We start from the raw sequence: 19,488 nt of genomic DNA, 5'->3' as shown, positions 1-19,488 counted from the left end.
TTGACACAATAGTTATGTCTTACTGGCCTGATGCTTGCTGGAATAGAGGGACTGCAGAAGTCTAGCAAACTTGCATGATATGGAACCACATGAGGGTTACTTTGTGTTAGTATGGGAGCACAAGAACCTTCAGGGCAGCAAACTTCAAATGGTCTTCCACTTTCTTTTCCCTTGTTTGAGAAAAATTTACAATCCTTTGACATTTATAGTAGACTAACTATGCATAGACAACCATGTAGAACTTTGATTATTAGAAAATTCATTGCATGAAAGTAATGCTGCACCAATTCTTTCTTTCTACATCGACCACCGAACTTTATAATACAAATCAACCACGATCACCATCCCTATCTCTACATACAAAATCCCACCTTCACTGCTCGTAATTTATCTCTTAGGGCTGCCACTACATAAGAACGTTTATCTTCCGAATAAAATTTCACTGCTATGACACTAGGAACCCAGGCATGCCGATCAGGATGGCCTCACCAATCCATTGTTCATCTTTTACTATTGAATCATGGTTTTCTAAGATCATCCACTCTATCGATTACATCCAGAGCTTTTAATTTGTCAAGGTCAAAGTCGATAATGGGAACCATGGACGGCCTTCTCATTGAAAAGAAGTCTTTCTTACTATTGCTGGTTGGAGAATGACTATTGCTCTTGCTCAACCTGTTGTGCTTGCAGAGTCTCGATTTTGCCGTGTCGAACTCCTGACTTTTGCTGATTCCTGGAGTTAATTTTCTAAAGTTGACATCCCGTAGCATTTCTTGGTCTTCTTGTGTGAGCATGGAAGATGGGGCGCTTGGTGCAGGCAATTTGACTGTTAAAGCCTTCTTGGTGGGCGAGCGAACTGGGGATTTAATGGGAGACCTGACACCTCCATTGCCAGGTCTAGAAAGGCTGATAAGGTGGTGAAGCCACACAACAAGGTCAAGGATATATCCTTCAGTTTTCTCCTTGTCAGCATGGTGAAGTGTCTCAATCCGGATCAGGTCAGTCTGCCCAGCTGGTTTTCGATTTATCTCAGACCTGAAAGTTTTAAAAAAGGTACAAATAACTCAATCTGGAATGTGGATCCTAAAATTTGAAAGTATCTCTAAGAAAATGGAAAACAATGATCAGCTACTTGGCTACTGACCCAGTGTTTGCCCACTCTCCAACCCAGCCAAAACCATGGTGTGCCCTGATATGGTTTCAATTGCAGAAGCAAACAGAAACACATAAGGAAATTATCATTTGATATATTAAAAAGTCCTATACTTGGCAGTACACTGATGAAGGAAGACATTATATGGGAAGCAAAATTACTTGGTTGTGTTATTGGCAATTGGGACAAGCCATCGCAATGTTTTCTCCATCTCTGCTTTAATTTGAGGAACAGTAAGCTGCATGTGCATATAGAATATAAGCATTTCAATTAGATATCCGTTGAACTAGTTTTCATGGTCACTTCTCGAGTTTGAGCAGGTGGCAGCTTTGACACATTATATACCTCTTCCTTGACTTGAAACAATTGCAATTTAGATCGCAAAGCACTTTTTATACAGGGTGGCAATCCTTGGTACAATGTATCCCTTGTATTTTGAGGCACAGAACTTGACCGAGAAACCTGAAGAATAACTAAATTATAGTTAGAGAGAGATGTATCTAAACTGAAAAATCAATTTTTGTATTAAAATTTTATAAACCTTCTGAGTAACTATGATCACCCAATTGACATGCTTCTAAAGAAAGCATGTCAGAAAAATTGCATGTTCAAGGAAAAAATGGGTACAAAACTGCAGGTTTGGAAAGATAGTAGAAGAGTTGACATGAAACTGTGAGCAGTTTGCCCACAACTGTTAAAACACTCGGTTGGCACCTCACCTCAAGGACTTGCCCTTTGGGAGGTCCAGGATTCAGATCCTGGGCATTGCTCAAAAAAATTATCAGCAGTTTGCCAACAAATCAATAATATTAATATCTCCATAAATATGCAAAGTCAAAATTAGGGCTAAATATTCAAATACACCTGTATTAGAAGAACAAAAGAAAATGATTGATTAAAAAGATGAGAAATACCCTTCACAGTAAGGACAGTGGCAGAAGAGATAAGCTTCAAACATAAACATATCATCTTCCTCATAAAGTAACTTCAGAACGAAACAAGTATCAAGACATGCTTAATAAATCCCCATTTAAACAAGGCATGTTGTTCAGGAACAACAATTAAAATCTCTAGCTAACACCTTTATTTAGAAAACCATATTCTGCATTAGTTATAAATGCTACAAAACAACAAACTATTGCTAAGATCAATTTATTGTTTTCTGTTGCTAGTATGTTTTCAGTTTGGAATATGATGCCAAAGTTCCCTAGATAACCTGCAATGTTCTACATCAAGATTCTTACAATGATAAGCATAAAGTTACGAACAAGGTTCATTAGGTCCCACTAATTTACTAAGGAGTTCCCTTTTGAACTAAATCTTATAGATAACACAGACTAACCTACTGCTCTAGTAGCTTAAATGTTCATAAACTGATTTCATATATCACAATTTTTATTTTAACCACATATTCTTGAGGTATATCTAACTAATGCAGCAAATGTAAACCCATATGGAAATATTCTTGCCTAAAAGAACAATTATTTCAAAACAACATTTGGTTTTCAGCAGTCTAATATTATTTTATGAGTATCGATGGAGGTGCGAACAGGCAGTACAAATGCCACTGAGCAAAGGCAATATAATTAGATAATATTCCTCAAAGATTTAAGATGCCTTTGCTCCGCAAAAACATGAGTAAGCACCTGAATGAACAGATGACTAAAACAAATGAGATAAGATTACAAGTATGACAGTGCGCATGGTTTACATTGCATTAAGTTTGAGGAAAAACAAAATATAAATTGCATGAATTGAAAATAATATAAATATGGATTTTCATGAGTACTCCAAGAGATAATATTCTTGGACAATGCCAAATATCAAATGAAGGAACAAACTTGTTAGAGCACAAAATAACAATAAAAGTGCGACAATAATAGATGTCAAATGGAGCCAGGACTTACGAGTGTGTCTATCTGACTGATGATATTTGCATAGTGCAATGCAAGGCCAGCAGGACCCAATCTTTTATGACTGTTGACAGATGCCTTAACTGGTTTATCGCTATCTACAGTTTGATAAACAAAAATTTCTTTCAACAACATATATAACCACAAAAGCCATAACATTAACCAGCAAGCCTTGGAAGAACTATTTGATCAAGTTTTGTAAATTTCTCTTCATCATTCATTCCTTGGAAAAGTAAAATTCAATGTCTGTTATCAACTACATTAATTTAAAATAGTAATAAAAATGGTCTACATAATTCTGCAGCGAAACTAAAATGAAAACATAAATTACTCAAAAAAGAAGGTTGATGTAGTGGAAGATGCCAAATAAATATAGATAACATTTACTTGAGTACTTCTACAGGCACAACTGAAACTAACAAATATGAAATACATGCCAATGTTCCAAAATTTACATTGAAGATTTTATGCTTCATTCAAATAAAAGATGATTAATTCAAATTATAGAAAAGATCTATTTTAGTTATTGATCAGAAGAATTCCTATACTCTGAAAATTTACAAACAACAGCCATATATGCTAAGTGGTAATGGTGTGAGGAATCTAAGAATCAGTAGTGTATTACAAAAGCACATGGGTTCATTCCTTAGCAAACACAAGAACACAATCTAACACATTTAACTCTGTAGTATATGTTCATGTATCTTTGGTGTATTAATGAAGATTATCAAATATTTGTGCATGTGGGTACAACCAAGTACTTGCGACAGCAGAATACAGCACCCATATGTTCTGTGCCAACCCATCACCAACATTAGCCTTATTCGTGAAACTCTAACCCTTCCAAATCATTAAAAATATGGTCTCGGACAACAAAACTGAAATTACATATGATAACATGAAAAAGCTGCAATTGCTTATTCAGGGAAACATGTAAGCATGATGTGCAGATCAGCAAAGACATTTCAGTTTTAAATCTCTCTCTCTCTCTCTCTCTCTCTCATGGATGGAAGCCTGGTGAAAAATTGGGCTAAGGGTCGAATCAAACATTGGCCTCCTTTATATCCACATGAAAGACTTTACTAACTCAACCAGTGAGCATCCTCCATTTTGAATCATTGTCTAAACAAAGCTTTCTGTCTTAATGTTAATCTGTTTATACAACCAACAAAGTTTACAGGTCCTTGACCAGATCTAGCTCACCCTTATAATCATGAAAGCAGGTATCAAGATAAAAAAATTGCAATAGACAAGAGGAAATGTAAGTGAACACAATCTGCTAAAGGTTAAGACAATTGCTGATGTATGATGAGGGATTGAGGACACTGATGATCAAGTATTCCAATTGTTGGTTCTGTTTTTGAACAATGTCCCAGAGAGAAGGTAACAACAAAGGAATTCATAGCAGTTCACTAGGTTTTAAGCACCAGTGAAGAACAAAGAAAATGGTCTTACACAAGTAAATAGAAGGTTAAAGTAATATACCAGCACTTCCAAATGCACCATGAATCTCCAAATGTAAGAAGTGGACAATGTCTACAAGCTTCTCCATGACCTACAGAAGAAGTATATAAGTTCCTTTAACCGGAGCAGAGAAAAGAAATCTCTTTCAACACCCATAGCTAGCATTCATATTATGGCATTTGACAGCTTGGACATAAACCTAACTTACACAAGAACATAGAACTGTTCTAATATGGAAAAATTACAAGTGATAAGACTCTACAATTAAATTGTACATTGAATGCCATGGAAGACATCAAATGTAAATTAAACCTACCTACCTCTTCTAAATTCTTGGACCAAAGTGATCTTTTTTTTAAGCCTTTGACATGCTTCTTCTGGCTCTTTAACTCTTGCCTTAGAATTTGGAGATTGTCCCCTATGTATCAACGAGAAACTTGCATCATCCAACATTTGGCAGAACAAAGAAAAATAGATTCAGAAAGTTCAAAGACTAAAGTTACTTACAGAAAAAATCATTTCAAAAAAATAAGAACATAAAATAAATGAATAGAAGCATCAATATTAGTTCGTTGTATCCACATACTATCTACATTGATACAGGCACCGTTTTTACTTAGCTGCATATATACTATCTATCATACAGTGCTTATATATGTATGAGTTGAATCCAGCACAACTATAGTTTTTCAGAATACTCTAAACTAGATATAAAATGTGCCAAACAAAAACAGCAACTTAGTTGTCGCTCCTCACTCTTTGCATTATGTTATCATGGCTGTACGGTATGTGCTCAGTAGGTTCATTTTCTCATACGACCTTGCAGAATCATTTGCATCCCAATAAAGTTATTGCAAAAGATTAATTAACATATGATAATTTTGGATCATTATGCATTTCTAACTAATTTGATTGTAATGATTGCTACGATCGCCTATTAATCTCTTACTGCAATAAATCAAGTGATGTGCATATTTTTACTTAATGTATTAATCAAGATGCCCTCATTAGGATAAAGGAGACTATCTCAGTAGTTGACTAGCCATAAAATGGACCTATACCATTTCAATCATAATTTTTATTAAGAAATAGTTGATAAAAAAAATTCAATGCATCTATTACAGAGTTATACTATTTTAATTTTAATTTTGCTTGAAAAAAAATTTAAAAAATGAAATAGATCTTTTTTGTGCTGCTCTACCATACCACTATCCATCTGTTGGTTAGAGCTATACATATTTTAACACAGCACTCCTACCACTAGTATATTTGTTGCTGCCATTGCCACATCTCTTCTGACCTATCTTCCCCCAAGTGCTCCACCTGCAACCTCTATAAACTCTGCCTTGCATCCTTCCACATATCTCCACCTCTTTTTTCATCAACGTCTAGCACCATTTTGTAACACTAATGCCACCTACAAGAGGGCTATTAAGGAGGAAGACAGACGGAGTGGGGTGTAATTTACTGACTGAGAAGAGATGATGGGTAGTCCATGAGGATGTGTAGAGGTGTCATTTGCAATGACGAAGTGGAGGAAGTAGCCATCAAAAAAGGGAATAAGATTGTCCAAGAGATAGGATCAGGTAGCTAGTAGGAAGATATGATGGCATGGAGTACAGTGGCTGGGTGTCAAAAACGAAGAGTGAAAGATGACCCATGGTTCAAGATGTTGTAGTCCTTGTATCTCACACTTCAAGTGGCCTTTGTACCAGTAGAGGTGAAAACTAAGATTAAAAACCAACCCCACCTCCCGCTCTCTTTAAAATATCGGATAATAATGTGGAAAGTTAGTATATAACTAGAGATTAAAGATACAACATCCACCTTCCTGTTGTAACCAGATAATACAACCTGTCATTTGGAATGCAAATTGAGATGATGGATGTGTATCTCAACGAGTTCAAGTCAATATTTTGGAAAAACTAGCCCCAAAAGTGTAAAACTAGCTTTGGTTGCACTAGGGTCATATCAAACCTCTAGGTTTATTGCAAGTTTAACCCACAACCCATTTTTACAATGCCAAAAGTGGTAGGATCGGATAAGGAATAGAGGGGCCAAAAAATTTTTTTATTGTGAGAAAAAGCGAACAATAGGATTGCAATGTCCAACCCTTTCATGATGTTTTCCCAGAACCTCTGATTGGTGGTTGTGAGAGGTCGCATTCCGATTGTCAAAGGCACCTGATTTCTCCAGTTTGTTGAAGGCTCAAACAAAAGATAAAAAGTATTATTTTTCTTCTATCCTTGAACCTCATCTCCTGCCCTGCAAACTTGCCTCCTACCCACTAAACCAATCATCTTCTCCCGCCTCCTTCTCTTTTGTCCTCCCTCAGAAGAGAAAGAGATAAAGAGGGATTTAGAGATATATAGATCAAGGGCAAGACAGGTCTGAAGAAACTTGAAACAGAGTGGGCGTCCTCTTGAGATCATGGGTGATGAAAATATGCATATACTTATAGTAATCAGCGCTGTCAACCATAGTCTTCCGTTTTCATCTCTGGTTTTAGGCGGCAGCTTCTTCCCCCAATATGTCATGTTGAGACTCCTAGCTTCAGTGTTGATTAGAGGGGAAATTTAAATCTGCAAGCTGTCAAATTATCAGAATTATCTTCTATATTTTGCTAGATTTCCTAAGCTTTGTTTTCTATGCCATAGTATACTGTAAAAAAAATTCACTTCCTTTTCCAAATATTAATCACCGCAGTTTATTCTTCTCATTTTTTTCATTTACATTTCTTTTGTTTCTATTGGTCTGCTTCAAGTTTTTATTGCTTGAAAACATTTATCTACTCTCTAGCTTGCTTAAACACTTGTCCTCTGCTTTTAGCTCCTCTACTATACTTTTTTTTCATCTCACTATTCCAATTACTATATATTGTCGGAATTTTCTAATTTCCCTCTTTCTACTCTCTTATGAAAGAAAAGCCAATTTACGAGGCATGGAAGAGCATTTGGCCTATATTGGCATGGCATCTTAGCTTCACTTCTTAACTGTTTGATATTGAGCAAATGTGAGAGAGGACAGATTTTGATGCCCTCTTCTCGTATAAAGTTTTAGTACGTTATGAGATTAACAGGTGTCTTAGTAACACCACCACATTAATTAATTTGCATATAAAGATTTAGTACATACCCAGATTAATAATCTAATCATATTATATAAATTATCCAAAATATGATGAAATGTGTTATATGTGCACCATCTAACTTATAAAAAAAATCTATATATACAGAGGCATAAATTATGCATGTACTTTAACAGCATATAACCAATGCTATAGCTCGAAAATCTAAAAGATGCCATTAGTGATTAAATATTAAAGATTATCACTTTCTCACCATGAAAAAGATCTAATTATTTTGAAGAATTATCCAATACTTCTAGAGATGACCAACACTTCGTTTGGATTGAGAGATTTGGAGAGCAAGAGAATAGATACAAAAGAGTAGGGGAGGCAATCGGGTCGGATCTAGGTTAGGTTAAAAATTTGCCAACCCGAACGTAACCTTTTTATTAAGCAGGTCAAAAATCCAGACTTGAACCTAACCATTTTATTAAATAGGTCACCTAACCCAACCTAAAATGGGTTGAATCAAGTTAAACAGGTTAAGTATTGCCATCCTACAAAGAAGAGAGTAAAAAAAATCCCTCATTACAATATAAAATGGGAAGAGAGGAGAAAAAATGGAGAGAAGAGGTTCTATCCTGACTCAATGTTCTTCTCTCTCGAATGGTGGAGAGATTTGGAAAGAAAAGAAAGGAGCATTCGATTAGTACTTCTTAATATCCTTATCAGCCACAAAAGTTTCCTCTCTTTTCTCCCTAGTCTGAGCAAAAGCAGAGAGAACCACTTGTTCTTTTCTTTTTTTCTTTTCTCTTCCCTTGTTTCTCTCCTCCATTAAGTATCCAAACTGAGCATAAGATTGCTCAAAAAACTGACATAGCCAGCCATACAGAAATGGCCACAACAAGGTAAAAGATATGAGATGTAACATATGATCTCCATCATACTAGCTTAGAAGGTCAGATACAAGAGCAACTAACCTCTTTGAACTGCATTTGGATTATCCTCTTCTTGTTGTTTCCTCCGATAATCTTGTTCAAATCTATCTAAGGCATGTAACTCATGATACAGTTCCTAAAAGAAACAAACGATAATAATATTAATTGTAAGTAAAATTGAAAAAACCAAGAAAAAAGCCCTAAGTATGGAAACTGGGAAAAAAGTAGCCAAGATCATACAGAAGTTGATGGTCAGGCTATCCATATACATAAATGAATATACTGCAAAAATATTAGAATAAAGCAAAAAAATTTACAACACTTCTTGATTAAATATCAGTATGAAAAATTATAATGTACTGACATTTCCCCTGATTGCTAGAAACCTAGATTCTTTTTTTGCATATAGCATTATAGCTCCTCGCTTTACAAATTAAATGCATTTAAATACCTATCTTTTACATATTTGCAGGTTATAGCTTCCGTCAAAGAACAACCCCTGTATCTCTCTATCCCTTGAGTTCTGGCAGAGAGACTGACAATCTTCGAAGGAAGGGTGATGATAAATTAAACACCCATGACCCAGAAAAGGTTGGCATCAAGAAGATCAAACCCAATAACACCGATGTCCATGACGATCTCAAACCCAAAATGAGTGATAATGAGGAGCTTGAAACCAGCTAAGGCATTACTAAGGAGAACAAGTAAATCGCAAGCTAGAAGCCACAAATGACTAAGAAGAAGAGTGGGAAGATACAAGAAACGCAGATTATTATTGTAAGTGGTGAGGATGCATGTGACAATAGTTAAAATGAATAATTTTATCATTTTTTTTTAAGGTTTATCTCAGTGGAAGATGTTCAGTAGATATTCAATTAGATTGATGAAGAATTGACTTGGGAATTTCTGGTGCTGTGCTTGTGCTGCATGCTGGAAAGGCATAGGCACAGTATATTCTGTCTTGCCGCTGTGCCAACTGGCACTTAAAATCCATGATAATTATGTTCATGAAAGAGAAGCAGCACTTGACCTCGTTGAAGTTTCATTCAATCCACTTATTTTGCACATTTTTTCAATGCATCATCTCAAGCATGCCTACCAACAGCTAAAGCATCATCTCAGCCTAACATGCATCAAAACAGTCATGGTTATTTTGCATCTAACATCATAGCGGACCAGCTGAAGATATGCAATTAGATAAAAGACACCCATCTTATCTCAACCAAATCAGTAAATAAAGATACTCACAGCTGTATACTGAACTGACGTCAGCAGTTGCTGCATCACTGCTTCCGCTTCTTTCAGCTGTTCTTGAGTTGTAAGTTCTGATGCTAGTCTATCATATACAATTACAAAATATACATGTGAATGCTGCGAAAACCAAAAAGCATTCAGCCATAACTACAAAGGAGCCGGATGAATTTTTACTTGTCAAAATAACGATCCAAGTTATGCCACTGAGGATCCTTGCAACGATTTCCAAAACGGACAACCTCTTTAGAGAACACTTTCAATTCTTCCCTGTTGACATGACATCAGAAGTCAATCCTTTATTGAAGAGGTAGAATGCATTGAACAAAGCATCCACAGTTATGAGGAGTGAGATACTAAAAAAATAGAATCTCATCAAAATAAATGTCCATTTGAAAATTATTGAAATTGAATATGTGATACTTTTAAGCAATTGAATCTGAACAAAATGAACGAATGACTTCAACAGTGAACCTTTTGTCAGCAGCAGCAATCCTTAGTAACTCATCCATATCTTTAGATATCAAATGTTGCACGCCTTCTGAGGGAAGCACCTCTTCTTTCAAATGTTTTATGCTTTCTTTTGACAGTGACTGCATAAGATTGGCACCTTTAACTACTGTATTGGCAACCTCAAAAGCCAAAATAGATATTTTATTGCCCTTTGTTGTCGTAGCTGATACAAAAGCACTACTGAGGTGCAAACTTGTCATGCTACTACCAAGTGTGTCCAATACCTCCACTGCTTTCCCAAGCCCTACAGTACCTGCCCTGCCTAAATAGGAGCTCACTTCTGAAACCTGTTATGCAAAATTAGCATCTTAAAGCATCTAGGTAAAGAATCTCAACAACGGAGAAATGATAATTACTTTAAGGAGCTAACACACATCTAAAAAAACTATGGTAAATTACAAAATATAGGACATTTGAAGCAGTGAAGGTACATGGAGAAATCCAAGAAAGTAGGTTTAAGAGGCATAAAAAGTCAGCAAAGACTGAACACATAATTGTACATACTGGAAATTGTAAGATTATGCAGGAATATGTGAACAAAATGCGGAAAGTGAAACAACAAGGACTTGGAAAACCAAAATGTAAGATCACATACAACAATACAAAGAAAGTTCCTATATTTTTGAGTGACAAGCTAGAGAATCTTGACTCTTGAGGTTCCATCATGCAATTTTGTTTAACGCATACTGGTAGGTAATAAGTAAAAGATACAGGTTTTGGTAGCTACTATAGCTAATGGCTTGTTATCCATACTCAAGACAGTACTTGCAGTGCAAGTATTGGCAAAGTGATCTAGGAAAGCATTAAGCAGGAATCCCAACCATCGTATATTACCCAGTCTAGTCAATGAATTTACCTCCTATGGAACAACACGACAAATTCAATAGAAAACTACTGATATAACCTGCTTACAAGCAATATAATATGAATTTATTAACAAAACCTGCTTAATTAGTAATCCAAGAATGAAAAGATATTAACTCTGTTTGAAATTCAAAACATAGCAAGATAGCGGCAATCGTGAAGCTAACAGCATCATAGGAATGTACTTGTGCGATCAGCTATAAATATCCAGGAGCTGATAGGTTTTGTATTGCTTTAATCTGAAAAATGCTTAAAGAATGAAAAATGAGGGTTATCAAGATTTTTGGAACTTTGAACATGCCCGTGCATAGAACATCCATCCCTACCAATCTGGTAATAAGCCGTTTGTGCTGCCACTACTAGATTCCCTTGCAAAGTCAATCACATTTTTTTCCATTTCAAAGATGGATGTCTTTCAGGATGCACAAGTTATATTGACTCACCTATTTGACCGGCCAAAGTGAGAGCTTTACTAAGCCCCCTTATATTATTACAGTTATAAGTCATGCATGCTAATAAAAGTTCTGGCTTCTGCAACAGTCATGACCTTGCTGATGTAGGGTTTCCCTCATGTGAATGGTCATCCCTCGTCATTTTATTAATCTCCCTTCAATAAGAGAAGCCCCATATGCTTTAATGCCGCTTCTCATTTTGAAAAAATGCAGCTACAGGAATCATTACAAATCCAACCAAAATATTTGCTTAACTTAGCTTGTTTCTTACTTGAAAGCCATTTGGAGATTCACTCACTAAATTTAAGGTGACATATTCGGGAAACTTGCTTATCACAGCATAATAATCTCTTTAAAGATGGTAGATCATGAGGTAGTCCCACATTCACGAGAAGACTTAACCATTGTACCTAATTCTCTGCTCTTCAAAAGTCTCCATTTCCTCTATCCAAACACATGAGATAGTCATGAATACCATTTCCACCATGAAATTCCAAGATCACTAATTGTTTTCATTGCAAAAGTGAATGCTCACTATTTCACCAAGTTCATTATACTTGGTACATGACATATCCTAGATTACATTTGGACATGACACCTCAAGTATTGGACCACTTTAGGGTAAGATTTGGGATTGATCTGTCTGAAATAACAACAAACAGCTCCTTCTCTAACCAAACACGTGAGATCAGTCATGAGTGCCATTTCCACCATGAACAATTCAAGATCACTACATATTGCTTTCATTGCAAAAGTAAATTCTCATTATTTCACCATGCTCATTTTACTTTGTACATGATGTATCCTAGATTATATTTGGACACCTCAAGTATTGGACCAATTTAGGGTAAGATTTGGGATTGATTTGTCTGAAATAACAGCAAACAACTCCTTTTCTATAGTTACCAAAGCAAATTCTTCCATGTATGAATTTAGGCCTTATGACCCAGAAATAACCTGCTATATATATACCTGTAGTTTGTCATAAGAAAAGAGAGAAAAAATTAAATGAGACAGAAGAAAAAGGGGAAGTGGATCAAATAAATAGAATCATACAATGAGAGAAAGAAGAGAACATGAGGAGAATCTATAAAGAAGAATAAAAGTAAGAGTAAAAAGAAGAGCCCAATGGACTAATATCCAATTAAAATTTCTCCTTCAAAACTTCAATATGATGCCCTCTTAAAGTCAGATGCTAGAGCCTTTTCATAGGTTTAGGCAGAATTCGATTAGATCAGATGTAGTGTTAGCCTTCTCAGATATAGCACCGATTTAAGTGTTTAACCATCTAATTGTATGATGACTAGCAAATCGTACATGCAAACTTGCCACCAAATTATGGAGATCCATTAGTGGATCAGAACAAGGTCCGCTGTATCGATACCGGTCGGCGTACCGGTAGCGGCCCGGACAGGTCCCGTACCGGTCCCGAATCGGTCCGTATTGGTCCCGTACCAGTCCTCCAACAATAAACCACGGGTACCGGATTTCATGCTGATCCGGTACCAGTCCCAAGCCGGACCGATACGTAACGGCCCGTACCGGCCGGTACGGCAGATCATGGATCAGAAGATCCACACAGGGGAAGCATATGATGTAGTTTAGGTTTAAATTCAGATACTTTTAATTCTTGGTGTTTAATTTCAGTTAATTGCCATTTGATTGAATCTTAGGGATCTTTACTGAGTCTTCTGGGAGTCAGTTTTGTGCCCATAATGTCATGCAGTTTTCATGTTAATTTAAGGGCATTTTCCCAAGTGGTTGTTTAGTAGAATGCCTGTCTTTAGATCCAGCTTAATTACAGAAAAGGTTTAAGTCATCACAATCATGTTTTCAAACGGTTTTGTGGCTTCCTATAGTAAGATTATACCAGAGTACAAACTCTACTACTTTTAGGAAGTAGTTGTTTGCCTCTCGTAAAGAAAATGAGCAGTTTTAAAGTGGTGCAACTTTCAGTTCCTAAGGAGTCCAATTCAGATACCTCAGTTAAGTTAGGTCCGAGGTTCATTACAAGTTGGAAGTCCTTTTAGGATTATTAAAATTATATACTTTTGTGGGGTTATAGAGTTAATAATAGAGGTCCATGATGAATGATAAATGATGTATAATTTGTGGAATATTTTGACTGAGTTAGCTCCATTGTGGTTGTTTTCCTTAATTCTGGACTCTATTCTCTCAACCTGCTTTCTTCTCTAATCCACCATTTACCTTCTCTTTTACCTCTTTAATTACCTCAATTCATTGTTATCTGTTGTTTATAAGGAGAATTTTCAAACCAGCCCAAATCTGATTTCCCCCTAGTATGTGATAATTTATTTGCAACCCTAATGCGAAGAAGCTGCTGCATGAGATCCTTAATATACTCATTGACCATCCCATAATCCCCATGATTGCACAATGTTAAAATCTTGACCTAGGGCAAGAGGTGCAGATAGTACAGCACAAGCAGAACGACAAGAAAATAAAAGAGTTGATTAGGAGTTTGAAACTAAACAATTCAACAAATGGGCATTATGGTAAAAAATGGGGGTTATCATAGATATACAAATAATGAACATTGGATTTGAATGAAGACCCTTATTAATATGATAAAAATTAACATGGATCACACTAGCCATTATCAATTAAGATCATATTCAACAACTTCATAAATGTCCTTTGAATTCTTGTTTATGTGTTGATGAAAGGCACAAATTTAAGAACAAACCGGTGACATTTTTCTTTCTTAAGCATATTCACTTCTTAAAGATTACAGGTTGCAAGATCTGGAGGTTGTTTGATGGCAATTGAAGCCATGTACAAAGGTAGGTGCTATACCATGGTCAGGCAAAAGCAAAAAAGTTTTAAAGAGTTATAAACATGAAAGGCCCCATCTCATTTATTTCTGGTCAATATGTTGGATTTCTTTAAGTTTGCCTCCCATCCAATGCCAAATTAAATTGCCTCCAAATTCTACCTCAATATTTCCATCCTAATCTTCTTTTCAGCCCATCCTGTTGGACTTCCTTTTCCATATTCCTCAAAAGGGCTTCGACCTACGCTACACAAAGGCCTCAGCTAATAAAGACAAATCTTGCAAAAGTCTATCTGAAAGATTCAATTAAATGTTTGCAATAAGGTACTATGGTGTTCCACATATATCCATACCAAGAATGTCAGCTTCCCCCATCATCAGTGTCAATAACAAGGACCTCAATGAGAAATTTACCTGCAGAGCCAAATACAATCTCCAGCACTGAACAAAGATACACAAGCTTACATTTAAGAGTGTAATGAACCACAGCTTTTGTACCTTAACATTGTTAAATTTCTTGGCTTCTTTCTAAAAACATCTCTTCCCTATGCATGTGTAATTTGCAAACATTCATGGAGAACACAATCACCCTGAATACCATCCGCTGAAATATGTCTAACAAATGCATCAAGATTAATGGTGAAACCAAAAATTACAAGAGCTTTTGGGAAGGACGCACTCCTGAACCTAAATGTCCATTTAAAACCTAGTACAATATCCCATATTTCAACCTGATTTCAACAAGGAAAACCTTGTTGCACATCATGATAGCTTTCAAAATTGACAAGAAACCTAGAGTACCATTCTTTCTCCCACCAAAATATCTAATCCTTAACAAATATGCTAGAATTTCCTACTTCCTGATCTTCATAATAATTTCCATTTACAAAATCCAACCCGTCATATCCATCTTCAGTAACAACACCCTGGTTCACAAGACACATGACCATTCTAGCCCCAAAACACTACCCCCAACACCATAAGATTCTGCTTTAATATTGTTCTGTCTAGCAGATTTTTGATGTATTATATTGAAGACTGAGAAAATGTTATTGGACTTGATTGTTTTTTATGGGCAAATTCCAAGTACAATCTCATTCTGGTGCCGATTACAAGCTTCCTCCACTCTCAGTTCCGAACCTGAACAATAGCAGTTCCAATAGGAAAAACAATCACAAGCAGCAGTTTGATCTCGGCTCTACAGCATTGACTGATGCGGGCACTACTGCTTCTAAGGTCCAGCTTTCCTTTCAAAAGGCTAATCCAAAGATTTGCTTTCTCAAATAACCACATATTCATAACAACCATCACCTTCGGAGCACAGTTTTTCCTCTCATTTTCCCTTCACTTCTTCATATCCTTCAGAACTGTCAAACTGTGATCATCAATCGACTTTTTAAAACAAGGAAAAACAAGCAAACAAGGTTCTCTCCAATTCTGCATTCTATTTTTTTTATTATTATTATTGACAACAGATGCCAAAGGCTAGACTGTACTTCTTGTTGGAAATGTGTTTTAACCAAGAAAATAGAAAAGAGTCATTAAGATGGGAATGACAGTGTTGTTCTGATGCTTTAATATTTTTCTGCAGTTACAAAGAACAAGGATCAGCTTCATGTCTGTGTCATCATTTCTCAAAAGCATTTGCAACGAGAATGAAAAGCAGGAATGCTTAATTCAAACTAAACCATCTCAGACTGTCACTGCATATTCAGTCACTTCGTGCACCTTCATCGGCCAAAAGAGACTTGTCATTACTCACTCGTGACAGCTTTCACACATTACTTGCATTGCAACTGATTTAGGACTACCCAAAAGAAACTTGCCATTATAAACAATTATATTATTTCAAAGCCGACAGATCAGTTGTTCTCAAAAACTTCCCCTTCTATACAATTAAGAACAGGTAAAGTATTCGAGCATGGACTTGCCTTGGTAGTCCCGGTTTTAGCAGAGCCAGTGGACTTTGAGTTAGTTGACCTGGATTTTTGGGACAAAGCCCTGGACAATTGCGGCTCCTTAGCCTCTTCAGCACCAGTCAGGATGTTCCCTGAGTCTGGCACCGCCAAATTGGAGAAGGATTGTTCTTGCAGCTGATTCTCAACAGCTTTTCCGATAGGCAGAACTGAGGAATTGCATTGCATCTTATCATGAGAATGGCTCGGCATTGGCCCGGGATCTCTGAAGCCATTGACGTCAAGAGTAGTTTCGCTGGGAGATTTGTCCACAGCTGATTTCCTTGAGCAAATCCCTCCCATTGTACCGAGCCTTTTTTTAGCTGATCTGAATTCTTCCTCTTTTTCCCATGAAAAAGCTCTTTCCTCTTTTGCAAAATTCCTTGCAGAATTTGATGCGAACCCAAGATCCCTGAAAGAAAGGAATTAAATAGAAAAAACTTAACTGAAAATCTTAATGAAGTATGGGAATACGACCAGAACTCCAATTCATCAACTCATCCCCATAAAATTAAAAGAAAAAAAAAAGTAGAAAAAAAAAATCATGGGTTTTAGAACCGAAATGAGTAATTAGAAAGAGCAAAACCCCAAATCAAAGTCCCATTGCAATAAATCAAAGAAGAAACATTTGAGCGATCAGAAATTAAAACCCAAACCCAAAATCGGAATCGGGGAAGAAGCAGACAGAAGAAACCCGAGAAAAAAAAAAATCCAATCTTTAGAAGTCCCCGAAACAGGAAAACAACAGAAACAGCGAGGGGAAAAGAGAAAAACACACCTACAATTCGGGATCGATCAGAAGCTCATGGAAGAGCGAAAAATGGTCGGACCAACTGATTCTTGGATTGATGGATCGACCGATCGATCAAGATGGAATCTTCGTCCTCCCCACGGCATCTGGAGGACACACAGGAATAGAAAAATAGTATCTATATGGAGAGACACAGAGAAAGATAGGAAGCGAGAGGATTGAGGAAGAGGAGATGTGGAGATGAGAGAAAGGGCCTGTTCCTGAGCAGCCCCGGAGCTCAGACTCCACCAACCCCCAAAAAATTTAAGCCAAACCCACCCCACTGGTGGATCTGGTCAAACCCAAACCCTCTCTTCAACTCTTCCTCCTCCTCTCTCTAAAATCTCTCTCAGCTTGGCTTCCAGGGCTAGGTTCAACCAAGTAGATATACAGTGTTCCAGAGGAGCACGATTTGGAGAGACATAGTTTTGATGAGGGCTCGCTGGCCTGGACTCTGGGTGGTCGGGGAGAACCCCGGGGGGGGGGGGGGGGGGGGGGGGGGGGGGTTTAAAGCTGTACCGGCAGGGCAGTGGAAGTGAGTTGACGCGCCGTGTGGGGCGGCTGCAGCCGAGAGATTCACGGGGCGAGGATAGCGTAAAGGCGCGTTGGACGGTAAAAGCGTTTTTTTTTCCGTTAAGAACAGTAAGAGAGTTTTGACGGTCGATGGTGACTGCTTAATTTCCACCATGACGGCTGGTAGTCCGCCAGGAATGATATATACTTTGAAAATTTTTGGAGGAAACGTCACACGCAAGAACTATGTGTCACTTCTATTCTTGGCTGGCCCGAGCATTGTTCATTTAATCAACTTTGGTCCATTCACCTAAGTCCTAGTGATCAATAGGTACCAGAATGTTGCACCTCTTTTATTTCAGGGCAACAAACTTGGGCATCAATAGTGATTTGTTATCAGTTGGATTGAATGCAGAGGCAATGAAAAGTATTCCATACCATCGGCTATTATTGTACATTTGATAGTAATTTTCTTTAATGCCATCCTTTGAAGTCTACAAAGGCAAATTAGGTGGCAGATTGGACCGTAGGCCATGATATCAATGCTGGTGCTGATTTTCTATGAGATGATTATCACTTTTTTTTTTCAAAGAATTTGCTTTATGGTGACTTGTTAGTGAGTTATGGCTTTCATAAAATCATAAATTCTTGCCATAGGAAGTTTGACAAACCCAAAACCCCTAGCATTCTTTTTGCTATAATATAGATAAAAAAGTAAGATAATTGAGTGATTTTGTATTGAAAATTTTATTTTATAACTTTTAATAATATAATATAGTTCTTTCTTGCAATTGTGGCATACTTTTGAAACTAATTTCATCCAGTTGCTACTATTATATCACTTACATTCATGTCGAAGGAGGACAAAAATGCTGGAAATATTTTGTTTATCATAAGAGAGAAAACATCAATCACAATTTATATAAACATTAGATTGGAAATTATATTTATAATTTTAATAAATATAACGTACTTAAGAGATGAATGGAACATAAAAATTCTTAAGTAGATGTACTCATACTTGGATTGGAATGAACAAAATGCACCTAAATGGCATGCCACTTCATAATTAGGTGTTTTATTCAATGCTTAAATATGTCAAAATCCTATATTAGAATGTAGTTTGAGAAGAGGAGGTGACAGCAACCAACCCAGAAGTTTTTTGACTGCTTCAAATTCTTCGATATCCTATCTAACTCTTAATTCCCTCTTTAATTCCATCAAAAATATGTAAGTAATGCTATCCTTCTGTGGATTTTTCATCAATGTTTTTATTTTTTAAAGAGAACTATTTATAAAGATTTCTATTTATAAAGCAAAATGCAAAGTTATGGATTCACATGGAATGTTACTTAACATATGTGATATGTATTTTATTATGCACAGAACTACATTGGTCTATTGAGATTCGATTTAACATTTATTTTGCTATCAAAGATTCCTAAAAGCTATGAAAAGTTTTATTCCATGGTCCATTGTCCAATAAATGAGCTTCATATTGAGGTTGTATTTTTCTCTTAAAACTATGCTAGTTTGGATTACCAAATTTTCACTAAATATCCATTATCTAGTAAAATTAGTTGTTCTTATTCCTTGTCCAAACCCCCCCCCCCCCCCCCTCTTCAATAAAAAAAGGTGATGATTTACCCTCGAAATTTTGAAGAAAATGTAGTAGTCAGAATAGTAGCTACTTCCCATTAGGTGCTAGTATATTACTTCATACAAAACAAATAGAGTAAATTATAAAAATCTCCTTGAGATTAGGAAAAAATTATATTTACACCCAATAATATGAAAAATCTATACTTATCCTCCTGAGAT

The 19,488-nt window shown here is 36.5% G+C and overlaps 1 protein-coding gene across 2 annotated transcripts; it reads right to left on the bottom strand.

Annotated features, from left to right (window-relative positions):
• Window positions 1–222: 222 nt before the first annotated feature.
• On the bottom strand, window positions 223–17,584 carry LOC103713919 (protein PSK SIMULATOR 1). 2 transcript variants are annotated; one of them, XM_017844458.2, is made up of 13 exons: window positions 17,147–17,584; window positions 16,341–16,776; window positions 10,261–10,586; window positions 9,964–10,056; window positions 9,784–9,871; window positions 8,578–8,671; window positions 4,851–4,948; window positions 4,552–4,621; window positions 3,061–3,164; window positions 1,499–1,615; window positions 1,315–1,391; window positions 1,145–1,189; window positions 223–1,035 (listed from the first exon to the last, which is right to left on the bottom strand). In XM_017844458.2, exons 2-13 carry the CDS (start codon window positions 16,665–16,667, stop codon window positions 519–521), a joined length of 1,956 nt encoding a protein of 651 aa, XP_017699947.1. In that variant the 5' UTR covers window positions 16,668–16,776; window positions 17,147–17,584; the 3' UTR covers window positions 223–518. The 2 variants fall into 2 exon arrangements, with proteins under 2 accessions (XP_017699947.1, XP_008799192.1); XM_008800970.2 differs by having other exon boundaries at window positions 17,143–17,583.
• Between the last annotated feature and the right edge of the window lie 1,904 nt (window positions 17,585–19,488).

Source organism: Phoenix dactylifera, unplaced genomic scaffold (assembly GCF_009389715.1).
Source record: "Phoenix dactylifera cultivar Barhee BC4 unplaced genomic scaffold, palm_55x_up_171113_PBpolish2nd_filt_p 000167F, whole genome shotgun sequence".
Lineage (NCBI taxonomy): Eukaryota > Viridiplantae > Streptophyta > Magnoliopsida > Arecales > Arecaceae > Phoenix > Phoenix dactylifera.
This window is presented reverse-complemented; position numbering and strand designations above follow the sequence as displayed.

Coding starts and splice junctions, on each gene's coding strand:
- LOC103713919 (XM_017844458.2), bottom strand. CDS start 16,667: ATGGGAGGGATTTGCTCAAGGAAATCAGCTGTGGACAAATCTCCCAGC. Junction 10,587..16,340: donor CTAAAACCGGGACTACCAAG/GCAAGTCCATGC, acceptor TTTGCATAACAG/GTTTCAGAAGTGAGCTCCTA. Junction 4,622..4,850: donor GGTCCAAGAATTTAGAAGAG/GTAGGTAGGTTT, acceptor CTTCTTCTGTAG/GTCATGGAGAAGCTTGTAGA.